The 13,423-nt window shown below is 39.7% G+C and overlaps 1 protein-coding gene across 1 annotated transcript in view; it reads left to right on the top strand.

Annotated features, from left to right (window-relative positions):
* The first annotated feature begins 10,985 nt into the window (after positions 1 to 10,985).
* The window catches only part of GPR149 (G protein-coupled receptor 149), a 70,652-nt gene continuing 68,214 nt past the window's right edge, over positions 10,986 to 13,423 (top strand). The window contains exons 1-2 of the mRNA XM_024769147.1: positions 10,986 to 12,002; positions 13,103 to 13,295. Coding sequence (XP_024624915.1) covers positions 10,986 to 12,002; positions 13,103 to 13,295 — 1,210 coding nt within the window. The remainder of the gene's footprint in view (positions 12,003 to 13,102; positions 13,296 to 13,423) is intronic.

The raw sequence follows: 13,423 nt of genomic DNA, 5'->3' as shown, positions 1-13,423 counted from the left end.
TTACTCCTTTTTTATGACACTGGCTAAGCTCTTCATTGACCTCTATCCTTGCAAATAAATTTAAGTTTATTGAGTTTTTCAAGAAACTCAACTAGAATTTAATTGGGATTATATTGAATACATAGATAAATTTAGGAAGAATTTATATCATTTTAATACTAAATGTTTTATACAGAATCATGGAATATCTCTCCATTATTTAGATCATCTTCTATGATCTTTTATTCAAGTTTTCTCTAAATAGGGCTTGAGTGTCCATGGTTAAATTAATTTCTCAGGCATTTCATGATTTTTACTGCTTCAAGGATTTAAATTATGAAAATATATATTTTATTACACTTTCTTTTTTTAACATCTTTATTGGAGTATAATTGCTTTACAATGGTGTATTAGTTTCTGCTTTATAACAAAGTGAGTCAGCTATACATATACATATATCCCCGTATTTCCTCCCTCTTGCCTCTCCTTCCCACCCTCCCTATCCCACCCCTCTAGGTGGTCACAAAGCACTGAGCTGATCTCCCTGTGCTATGAGGCTGCTTCCCACTAGCTATCTACTTTACATTTGGTAGTGAATATATGTCCATGCCACTCTCTCACTTCGTCCCAGCTTACCCTTCCCCCTCCCTGTGTCCTCAAGTCCATTCTCTACGGCTGAGTCTTTATTCCTGTCCTACCCTAGGTTCTTCAGAAGCATTTTTTTTTTTAGATTCCATATATATACGTTAGCGTACGGTATTTGTTTTTCTCTTTCTGACTTACTTCACTCTGTATGACAGTCTCTAGTTCCATCCACCTCACTACAAATAACTCAATTTCGTTTCTTTTTATGGCTGAGTAATATTCCATTGTATACATGTGCCGCATCTTCTTTATCCATTCATCTGTCGGTGGACACTTAGATGGCTTCCATGTCCTGGCTATTGTAAATAGAGCTGCAATGAACATTTGGTACATGACTCTTTTGGAATTATGGTTTTCTCAGGGTATATGCCGAGTAGTGGGATGGCTGCATCATATGGTAGTTCCATTTTTCGTTTTTTGAGGAACCTCCATACTGTTCTCCATAGTGGCTGTATCAATTTACATTCCCACCAACAGTGCAAGAGGGTTCCCTTTTCTCCACACCCTCTCCAGCTTATTAAACTTTCTAGTTGGTTGTTGCTCCTATTGATTTTTAAAAATGAATCCTTTGTCCAACAACTGAATTCTCTTTTTAGTTGTAATCATTTTTCTGTGAGTTCTTTTGCTTCCTAGGTTTATGATTATATCATCTGCACATAATAATTTTCTTTCTGAACTTCCACCCAGTCCAATCTCTTGTTTGTATTTTTTCCTCATAGCATTGGCTAGGACCCCCAGTAATATGTTAAATAGTAATGGTAATCGTGGACATACTTGTCCTGTTTCTATTGGGAGATAATTATCCATGCATATCTTGCATCTCTGTATGTCTTACAAGCAGAGACACTGACTGTCTTTTTATATTTTCTTTTTAGTGATGTCTGTATCCAAAATAAAAGGCAGACTTGCTTACAGCCTTGGAAGAAAGGGATAGTGTCTCCCTGCAGAGTGAAGGACAGGCATACTTACTGCCCATGATAAACTGTTTGTGTTCCTAAGCTAGTTCAGGGTTTCTCTCCTGACACAACCTCCATTGTGTGTGCAGGTGTCACCTGGCTCTCTGCATGTGACCCTGTGGGAATTTGGGCTTGGGAAACTGGCACAAGAAAATACTGATACTCTACTGCTGTTGTTGTGAATAATAAAGTCCTTTGCTTCTGAACCAGGAATCCCCTTATTTTGCCATGAAACTGCAGCAAGTTAACTTACAAGCTTGCAAGTAGGGTAAAATCTACAAGTGTTTGTTTGTAATAGCCCCAAACTGACAACAACACAAATGTCCATCTATGATGGAATTGACACATAAATTGTAGGCTATTCATAAATCTGGAATTCTACATACCAAAGAAAAAGAACCACTATATTAAAAAACATGGATGAATCTCACAAACATGACATTGAACAAAGGAAGCTAGACTCACAGCAGCACATACTTTATCTTTCCAAGGAAAATTAGTCTACAATTATAAATTAGAAGTCAGACCCTAGTTACCCTTGGGGTGTGTTGTTGGAGCGTGGTTCAGTGGTAACTGGAAGGGACACTTGGGGGCTTCTGACATCCTGGTCATGTGTTTCCTCATCTAGGTGCTGTAACACAGGTGAGCTCACTTTGAGAGAGTTTATTAATTTGTGTGTTTATCATTTGCACACCTTTCTGTATGCATGTTATAGAATTTATAAAAATATATATTATTTTATGGGATAGGAATCAACAGAGAATAATCTGTATAACAAAACAGAGATTCGAAAATAGACACAATTCATATAGGAAATGATTATAACTGTATCTTAAAGGTGTCATAGCAAATCAGTTGGGAAAAGATAGACTATATAAAGTTACGTTGGAGCAACTGGATACCTACTTGGGAAATAAAAATCAAGCAAAATTCTTTTCTAAATCCTTGTACCAAAATATATTTAACAGGAAAATTTTAAATGCAAAAGTGATTCCATACTAGTATTTTAAAATGACGTAATTTATTTTACACTTTTGATGTGAAGTATTTTGTGTGACACAAAGGAAACTGTCAATCAGTTTGCCTTAAAAGAAAAACTCCTTTTAAAAATAAGCCATAAAAATATTAACAAGTACCCTTGAGAGATTATTTCTTAGACCCTGCTTCTCCCCACTCATGAAGTCTTCAATTACCTCTAAGTTGTTCAGCGACAAAATTTGTTTTGAACAAAATGGGAGAATGACAATGTTGAACTTTATCTGAACCCTTTGCTCCCAGAAACCAGTAATGGTTGAGAGATTCCCACCCTTTATGCTCTGGGAAATGGCTAAATCCAAAGACGCACCATATTCTGGCATTTCCCCAAATAAAACCCACCTCCATCCTTACCAGTAATTCCTCTGTTACTTCCCTCAGTACAAACAAGGCCCCTTCCTTTTCTTTGAGTTATTTCTCATTAATAAATGCTCTCCCAATTGCAATAGCCTGAATAATAAAATAATTTCCTAAAAAATTTATCATCAGCAAAATCATAATATAATTGACAAATTCATAACAAATATCTGAACATATGAAGTTCTTATTTCTTTCACACCAGAAGACACTTACAAATCAATATTTTTTAACCTAGCAGATGGAGCAAAAATATTTAAAGCTTTCATATCGCTCAGTACTGGTGAGAATGTGGGAGAAGCAGGCAGTCTTAGTATATTTGGGTTTATGCTACCATTATTGGTGCACGTTTTTGGTAGGCACATAGACAAATACGTCAAAATTAAAGCAACTTTGGCCCAGCAATTTCAACTTTAAGAATTTACCTTGTGTATGTACTTACAAAAAGGTGCCTTGATATGTGTACAATGATGTTCACTCAACATTATTTTTTTAGAGCAAAACAAGAGGGAAAAAACCTTACACATTCTTTCATAAGGAACTAATTAAATAAATTACAGTTCATTTATATAGCCAAATATAAAACATCTCTATAAATAATAAAGAAGTGCTGGTATGAAGTGATTTCCAAAATGATTTCATCCATAAACAAAATGTAAATATGATTACATGTGTGTATAGATTCCTTTTTTGTGCACACATGAAACTGCTCATTGTCATCACTTCTCCACAGGAAGAGCAAGGTTTGCTTCTGTAGTTTTAGATGGGTTTTTTGCCATAGCTTTACAGTTACATTTCACCCATTTTCAGGTCTGACTTACTGGCTCTCACCTCCAGTCCTTTCTGGAACAAGTCAATTTTAAATTTTAAATTTTAAAATATAGAATCTGTGTCTATCAGTTTGTCTTTATCTCTTACCCTGAACCTTGCTAGGCCAGCCGTATTCCCTCCAACTCCAATGCCTGTCGCCATGAGTACCATAATGTATCAGCCCAGATACCTCCAGTCTACTATATATTCATTCATTCTCATTCTCTCTCTCTCTCCGCCCCCTATCCCTGCCATCCCTCCTTTTCTCTATCCTCTCTTCATTGCACATTTTATTAATTTGAGCATCAAATTTAGAAATAGCACGATTGCTTGGTGACTTTATGGTTCTGATATGCATCAGACATGGAAGGAAAGGAAGGAGATAAATGCTCCATCACAACTGCTTCCCCTTTATTGTCATCTACCAGAGAACCCTGAGCTGGTGCTAGTGTAGTCTTTCACTTCAAAGGGAACTGCCAGTTTCAGAGATAAGTATACTAGAAACTCATCTTTATTTATTCTAACCTTTTATGATGCTTTTCGTCTGAGCTTTTCAAATTCTTCAGGACAGGTATTATTTTCCTGTCTATGAAGATAGAGGAACAAAGCCATAGGTGAGATGAAGTGGCTTGCTGAAGGATTCAAAGCAAGCCTGTTGAGAGTTAGCAATCATTCTGGTTGTCAAGTCCGGCTTCTCTACCACAGTGACCAGAGGATCAATATCACTTTTCACCTCTGCAGGACTACTATTTCTAAGCCCTTACCGTGTCTCTCTTTCATGCGAGATTTAAAAAATACTTCATAAATACATAACCTTTTCATTTCAAATACACCCAAAACCTGCAGTATTTCTCACTACATAACCCTGAGACACTGCTGCCCCTGTGAGTAGACACAAATGAGAAAAAGGAGGAAGGTGAATTTAATTTCCACCTCAGTCACTGAATTACCGCATCATCTTCAACAAGTGATTTTGCTTGTATGCTCCAGCTTCTCGGCTGTAGAGTTTGGATAAAACTTCACTTCTTAGGGAAGTAAGAACTACTGAGATAATTTCTTTAAAACCCTTGGAGCTCAATGATACTACACGAAAAGAAAGAACAGGCGGCCGTCTGTATCATTCTCTTACTGAGTTAGGACTTCAGAAATTTGTATTGCCTCAGGAAGTTGTCTTCCCAAGCAATCCCTCTGATTTATTAAAGCTCACAGAATGTTTGCAAAGGCAAGAAATCTAGAGAATAATAAACCACACACAATTTTGCCTCTATAAGCGAGGGGTGTGTCTCTGAATAACCTGAATAAAGCCTAACGTCTTCGTTTACAGGCAGTGTAATTTTAGGTGGGTTATTTACTCTCTGTGCCTCAGTTCCTTTGTTTGGAAAGTGCGATTAAAACTAATGCTCACATCTTAGTATTGTATTAGTTAATTAGTTAATACATGTAGTTAGCTTTATTAGAAGAATGTCCAACACATTATAAGAACTAAAATTGTGTTATCTGTTGCTATTATTTTTGTTATTGATATTAATTATATAATTTATATATAAATATAATATATAATTTATTATATAATATACTATATATTATTATATATGTTAGAACACATAAGATGTGGGTTTGTCTAAATCTCACAAATGACCCAAACATTCTATCAATTGGAGTTACTTTGCACTGAAATTTTCCTGTTTTGGATAAACCAAGAATCAACATATTTTTTCTGTAAAGTGCCAGATAGTAAATATTTTTGGCACAGTCTCTGTCACAACTACTCAGGGCTCAACTCTGTTGTTGTAGCTTGAAAGCAACCACAAAAAAACTTAAACAAATGGGTGTGGCTATGTTCCAATAAAACTTTATTTACAAAAACAAACCATAGTTTGCCAGACCCTAAAATAAACCAAGAAATCTTTCAAAGTCATTGTTTTTACTTAGTGAAGTAAACTGGGACCTTAATAAGGAAATTACTCTTCCTTCCAAAAGACATGAGAGAAAACATGTTTCCCATTACTATGCCCCAGATATCACCTCAAGGCAAGACAATGATACTCCTACAGGACAGAGTGCTCAGATTAGAAAGCAAAGCCATAGCACTGAGAGAGAAGCCACTCCTACGACAACGAGTGGCATTCATTTTGCAAAGGACTGGAAAGAGCAATCATCTTTGAGAACATGGTTGATGAAGTTTTGGTACTTAAAGTGAACCTTGAGCCTTTATAGATGTAGAGACTGAGAAGTTTCTGAAATACTAAGGAAGGCTTTATTTAAAAGGCAGCAAGGTCCCAGCATGCACTGGTATGGCTCGCGAACAACGTGGAGGTGGTGGTGGAGCTGGGAGGGGGGATGGTCACATAAAAATTAAGGATCAGCATAACATGGGCCGTGCGGGATGAAGAGAAATCTCGACCAGAATCAAGAACTACTCTCATAGCTACTTAAGAGATTTCACCAGCTCCCCAGTGCAAAGAAACTAAAAAATAATATCAGAACTGCTTCGTATATCACTTATAGTCATAGTACTGAGCTGAGGATATTATTCTATCCTCAAGATACTGAGATGTTGAAATAATTTCTTTGAAACCTTATAGCCCAAAAAATAAGGTACAGGGGCCCTCCTGTATTACTTCATTACTAATTTAAGACTTGGTCAACTTGTGCATAAGGACACTCTCATCCTAAGCATTAAATATTTATTGTGTGGACTCCCTTGGGATGAGAGATTATTTTCAGAGAGGAATTTAGGGAAGAAGATAGTATGAAAAATAACTAGACCATGAGCTTCATAAGGGCAGGAACTCTAATGTTCTGTTTATCGTTAATGCACATTGTCTGAACTTTAGACACTCAAACGAATGTTGAATGAATGAAAGTTTACACTGTATAATTATGGTTAGAATAACTATATATTATTTATATTTTTATTCTATGGAGTGGATTCAGTCATTCTCAGTCCACTCAATGCTTCCCACAGCTCTATATTAAAACTCTCCTCCAGATATAATCTTTATTATATGACTAGCTGGACCTTCAGAACTACCATGAAGATCTTTGCCCAGAATGAATAAAAAGAGTGACCATTAACAGTAAACCTATTTCTCTCTGTAACTGTTCTACATTAACATATATACACATTCATATATATATGAAATTAATCTCTCTGACTTGGCACCAAGTTGAATTGTGTCCTTATTCAAAGTTATTAGACAGTTTTAAATATTGTACATTTCTGATGAGACTTTGAAAAAGAAGAAAATAAATCACAGCATTTGGGCTCTCCTATGACACCAAATTGCTGGTGACTTTTTTTGGAAACTATCAGCTAAAGCAGAGTATGCATATGTTTAATACAATCTGTATTTTACATATATATATTCACATATGTTATAAATTTATATGTGTATTATATATTTATATTCATAAGTTCTAGACTTTACATATTATGTATATGTATGCATATGCATTGGATAATTTATGATATCTTTCGCTTGAGCTTTGATGATAAGTTAGTAAGAGTCTTAACCTGGACCAGTCCTTTAAAATGTTTTGGTTACATCCTATATTTTTAGAAACAAAGAAATGTTATGATTAAGTTTATCTGTGATGCTTTTTTTTAATTTTCATAATACAAGACTAAATGTCTCCATCTGATTCTGTGGTTACTTTTTTATTGCCAAAGCTCTGCATTGCTAAGGATGTTATTTAACCATATTCAGCCAGAATTTTTTCTGCTGTTTCCTACTTTTTGAGGATTTTCAGATATACTGTAGACTTTTAGAAAAATGAGTTGCCTGCAGTTCTTTGCAAAGGTACAATCCCATCAAGGACTTCATAAACTAAAAGCCTAACAAAAGTTTTTCCATGAAATTCTCTCTAGATTGTTTTATAGTCTCTAATGCTATATGTTTCAAAGTAACCAAAGCAGCAGTGGGACAATAAATAACATCTTCACTTAAGCTGTTCTGGTGTAATCATAATGTCAATTTAAATCAAGTTAAATTTGCATTATTAAGTAATTTGCAGACAGGATTTTCAATAATTGAATGTTTAAAGATTTATCATAAATGAGACAAGAGGAGCAAGGCTAATTCACAAGAACTGAGTAAATCTAAGGCACAAAGGGGCTTCTTAGAAATCTTTCTCCCCAGACTCCTAAATGTTACCCTGGTTACTTGAAAGGCAGTTAGGGTGATTCTTTTTTTTTTTTAGCTCTGGAGGATATTGCAAAGAAAATGAGATTATGGCTAAGGGGAAGGCTTACAACTTTCAAAAAACTCATGTATAATATACATATTTATTATATATATACACAATGTGTGTATATATATTATATATATTAAAAAACATAAAGTTTGGTAAAAGGTTGTTTATGAACTACAACTTTGAAAAATGAGATATTTCAAACATGCTTTCTGAGAAAGAAAAACAGAAACAAAACTTTATAATTGTGAACATTCCTTGGAAGTGTTCCCAATCATGAGGTGCTAAGAGGGGGCAATTAGAAAATGTGTGTGTGTTGTGATTAAGAATGCAAAGCCAGGCTACGATTTTAAAAACTGGCTCTACCACTTACTAACTGTTGGGGCAACTCTATACCTAACCGTATTAGGATGAGCTGAGTTACCATCCGATAACAATCAACCCCCAAAACACAGTGACTTACACAACAAACTTTACTTCTTACTCATACAAAACTTACTGTAGGTTCTCACAGCCCTCCAGGGCAGCCATGATCCTTCAGTTGGCCTAACATTCCAGGCTGCTTGAATCTTATATCTTCTTCATATTGACAAGGGCCTCCATGTCATCACAGCAGGGAAAGAGAAAGCATGGAGAACCCAAGCATCAATTCAATGTTGATTATTGTGAAGTAGGCAGAAAATAAAATTAAGATAAAGTTAACCTGAACTATTTAAAAATTATATCATTCAATTTTAGAACTTGAAAGGGCCTAAAAATAATCCAGTCAAGTCCCCTTATTTTACAGATGTGGAAACAGATACCCAGAGAAAGTATAAGAATTTTTGCCCAAGTTTACACAGACAGCAGTAGCACAGTTTGGAATCAAATTCAGATTTCTCTCCTAGCTCCCTGCTGGCTGCAATTCCACCACCAACCTTTGGAAATGTACTAACACTCTTGCCCCTTCTGTCATATCGTAGAGACAAGGGCAGCATGGTGGTTAGGTGTCCTGCCCCTTTTCAAAAATATATTTAATAGAAAACCCAGAGATGATGGTAATGACAGAAGGAATGTCCCCAAGCCTCAAGTGGTATTGTGACAGCCATTATTTATTTCCACTCATTGCATTTGAACAATGTGATACGTATTGTCCAACCCCACTAAAACTCCAGGGTTAAATACCATATGGAAAGGTAACCCAGAGCCTTCTTAATCACACTACACTGCAAGGTCTATTACTATCAGTAGGAAGAGCCAGAGTGCTGAGCTGGCTGTCACAGGTGGCTGAGTGAAGGGGAAATCAAACAATATGTCAAGATAAGTGAAGGGCCCACTGTTTATTGACGGTTATGGCTGGCAATGACTAATACAATTACTTTTCCCTTGAACAGATTCAGGTTCAAAATGTAGCTTCCGTTACCTCTAAAATGAAAGGAATGTTCAGAGTTCTATTGCCACTTCCATGTACTTAGACCATTACCAAATGAATGTTCTCCTTTCCCTTTCCCTGCTTTCCTTCAGACTTCAGCACTGTGTGTGGAAAGACAGCCCTCAGGTCATGAGGCTGAGCTGAGGAGGAATACTACCCCCAAAGCATGCTGGGAAATGCTTGACCAGAACTATTGCTGTCTGTTACTTCTTTGCTAAACCACTCATCTTGCAAAACCAGCGAGGTGGGAGGGAGACACAAGAGGAAGGAGATATGGGGATATATGTATATGTATAGCTGATTCACTTTGTTATAAAGCAGAAACTAACACACCATTGTAAAGCAATTATACCCCAATAAAGATGTTAATTAATTAATTAATTTAAAAAATGAGTTCAGAGACTCAATTGTTTTACCAAACACCCCAATACTCTGGTTAAAAATGTTTTTGTGAGATAACTTCCTTTTTACTCCCTATATAATGCCATCTGACTTTAACAACTAGAAATATTATTTATTCAAATGGAAGCTTGCTTACTTTATGACATTGACATAAAATAGTTACATGGCTAAAGTTAGAATGGCTCCACCCAAAGATTCTGCAAAATCTGTAGTGTAGTGAGGACCATAATGACATTCTTATTAGTAAGTACAATACATATTTTTAAAACAAACAAAGCTGGTACCTCCTATTTTCTTAAAAATGGCATTAATGATATTCTTCCTGCAGTGGATTATGGAACAGAGAGGTCTAGATAAGAGTAAAAGCAGCCCCTTAGTAGAGTAGCTTGGACCTCTCAAAGTGGTTATTTGTCATTCACATCAAGCCTGAGCAAGTATTTGGGTTAGTTTTATATGTCAAAACCGAAGGGGAAGGCTTAGCAAAAACATTGTCTCTTGCTCCGAATAAGGCAGGCTGAGGAGATGTACATCATTTCGCTCACACACTGGACTCCCCTCCCTTTTGTTCCTGCTTCTCTCCTGCTTGGAGCTGACTCCTCCTTCCTGCAGCTCTGAGGATCACAGGCTGATTGAAGAACACAGCGGTTCCGATGGGGAGCTGTGCTCAGTGACTCACTCTCTCTCTCATTTTCTCTCTGTCTCTCTTTGTCTCTGAACCAGCAAAGCTGAAAACTGCCTGATAAGCTCTCTGCCTTTGAATCCAGCTCTGGAACCAAATGCATCATTTTACTGCTCTTAAAAACTGAATAGAGTTTGATTACCTCAAGCCAAAGCTGCTTTGCTCCATAAGAAGGACCCGAAAGGACCCACACATCATTGTTTTTCAATCTACTTGAGGAGGTTTTGCTTTCATGCCTGAAACGTGCTGGTTTCAGGAGGGAGTTTTTGGTTTGTCTGTTTTTAATTGAAATGTTGAAAAGTTTCTTATTGCTGCTTTAAGTGGAACCCAATTTTAAAATATGGGTTGAGTCAGATCTAAAGGAGAGTTGTCCATTTTCTGCCGGGACTGACTGGTGAACATCTTGAGGGAAACTTGATAGGAGATAATGAGATCTGATTTGCAACTAACAGCCATGCTTAATTTTGAGAATATTTATAGACTCATTGAAAAAGAAATTAAATATTGACCAAGGATAATGTCTGTATTTCTCAGTAACTTATCAACAAATGACTCTAGCCTGTGGAAAGAAAATCATAATTCGACAGATCTTTTAAATCCGCCAGGAACCGTGAATATCTATCTTTTTTGCCTGACAGGCTTAATGACTCTCGCAGCCCTGGCAGGCAGCATTTATTCACTAGTTTCCCTAATGAAAACGCGGAACAGAACTGTTGTGTCCATGCTTGTGGCTTCCTGGTCTGGGGATGATCTCATGAGCGTCTTGTCGGTGACCATCTTCATGTTTTTGCAGTGGCCAAATGAGGTCTCTGACTACTTCCAGTCTCTGTGCACCACCTCTGCCTTACTATATTTATGCCAGGGCCTCTCGAGCAACTTGAAGGCGACTCTCTTAGTCTGCTACAACTTTTACACGATGCACAGGGCTGTGGGGAGCCAGGCAGCCTCCAGAAGATCCGGCCAGGTGCTCGGCGTGGCGCTGACGGTGTGGGCAGCCAGTCTGCTGCTCTCCGCGCTTCCTCTGTGCGGCTGGGGCGCCTTTGTACGCACGCCTTGGGGCTGCCTGGCCGACTGCTCCAGCTCCTACGTGCTGCTACTTTTCGCTGTGTACACTTCGGCCTTCGGACTCCTCGCCGGCCTCTCGGTCCCCCTCACTCACCAGTTGCTGTGTTCGGAGGAGCCGCCAAGACTCCACGCCAACTACCAGGAAATTTCCCGCGGAGCTTCCACTCCAGGGACCCCTTCAACGCGGGGGAGAGTGCTTTCCCTGTCCCCAGATGATGCTCCGGGCCCGGCCCTGCGGTGCTCTGGAGGATGCTCCCCGAGCTCGGACACCGTGTTTGGACCGGGTCTGCCCGCGAGGGTAGGGCTGGGGCAGGGGCCGGGGCGCGGTGCAACCGCTGTGGCTGGAGCCTGCAAGCGTGAGGACCGGGGGACTCTCTATGGCACCAGGAGCTTCACCGTGAGCGTAGCGCAGAAGCGCTTTTCTTTGATCTTAGCGATGACAAAAGTCACCCTTTGGCTGCCCATGATGGTAAAAGTGCGGTTGCTCACGGCGCGCGGGGGCGGGGGCTGTGTGCCAGGCAGTATGAGTGCGTGTTGAGACCACCCTCCCCGGTTTGGAGGGTTACCCAGAGACGTGCATTAAGTCCGCTTACGAATGTATCTCGCTTGGTTTTAGAGAAGCACTTGGAGGAAGGCAGTTCACGGGTAGGACTAGCAGCCGCGAAGCCTTTGCTGCTAAGTGCTTCTCGGTTCAAAACTGGGGAGGAGGGGCTTCCCTGGTGTCGCAGTGGTTGGGAGTCCGCCTGCCAGTGCGGGGGGGTGCGGATTCTTGCCCCGGTCCCTGCGCGTCCGGAGCCTGTGCTCTGCAACGGGAGGGGCCACAGCAGTGAGAGGCCCGCGTGCCAAAAAAAAAAAAAAAACTGGGGAGGAGTATGGGGAGTGCTTTCAGGCGCAAGAGACTTAGTTTTCTGAGATCTCTCATGGTCAAGGGTGTCCTTTTCTCTCGTAGCGATATCTGGGAGTATTCAGTAAAGAGGGTTTTTGCCCCCAATCCTCTGTCATGCCCTTCTCTCTGCTCCGTTCCTCCCTAGTAAGGACATCGCCCATCCCCAGCAGGGAGACAGGAGAGGCGTGGTCAGAAGTAGAGACAGCAGAAAGTAGACAAAACAGGCTTTTGTTCAAGCCTCCAGGAAAGAGCCCAGCTGAGAGGTGGCAGGTGGTGCCCTAGTGTGACAAGCATAACCTGGCAGAGGTGAGGGGCCAGGGATGTGACAAAGGACATCTGGAGTACTAGGTACAGGTTTCACACATGCTTGCCTGTTTTCTGGGATAGCATTTTCTGTATTGTGACTGTGTTTCCCTGGTGGAAACTTGAGCTGGCAGCTAGCACAGACCAGGCTGTCAAGAGTGGAAACCCTCAAAGCCTGTGCAGTCTGGAGCAGCGGGCCTCCTCCCAAGGATTCCCAGTCCATCACCCAAACTGAGGATGCCAGCCCAGGAATAGAGCTTCTGGCTCTCAGACAGGAAAGGGCCCTGGAGAAGGGAGCTGGGGCAGCATGCTTGAGGGAAAGGCTTGGCAAAATGGAAAATGTTATCCTAGGATAGGTCTGAAGCTCTCTGCTTTTGCAGATCCACATGGTGGTCCAGCACGTCGTGGGGTTTCAGAGCCTTCCCTTTGAGACGCTCAGCTTTCTGCTAACCCTCCTGGCCACCACTGTAACTCCAGTGTTTGTCTTGTCCAAACACTGGACACACTTGCCCTGTGGCTGCATCATCAACTGCAAGCAGAACACATATGCAGTGACGTCTGATGGGAAAAAACGTAAGTCCTGAACAGTGCAGAGGTTGGGAACAATATGCATATGGTCAAATACAGAAAGGTGGTCTGTTGAGAGAGTTGCCTTAGTAGGGGATGAAGAGTCCAAGGACAAATGAAGTGGTAAATGGAAG

This window comes from Neophocaena asiaeorientalis, unplaced genomic scaffold, assembly GCF_003031525.2.
Source record: "Neophocaena asiaeorientalis asiaeorientalis breed wild unplaced genomic scaffold, Neophocaena_asiaeorientalis_V1.1 scaffold118, whole genome shotgun sequence".
In the NCBI taxonomy this organism is placed as follows: domain Eukaryota; kingdom Metazoa; phylum Chordata; class Mammalia; order Artiodactyla; family Phocoenidae; genus Neophocaena; species Neophocaena asiaeorientalis.
The sequence above is the reverse complement of the archived record's forward strand: the minus strand, read 5'-3'. Positions and strand labels throughout refer to the sequence as shown.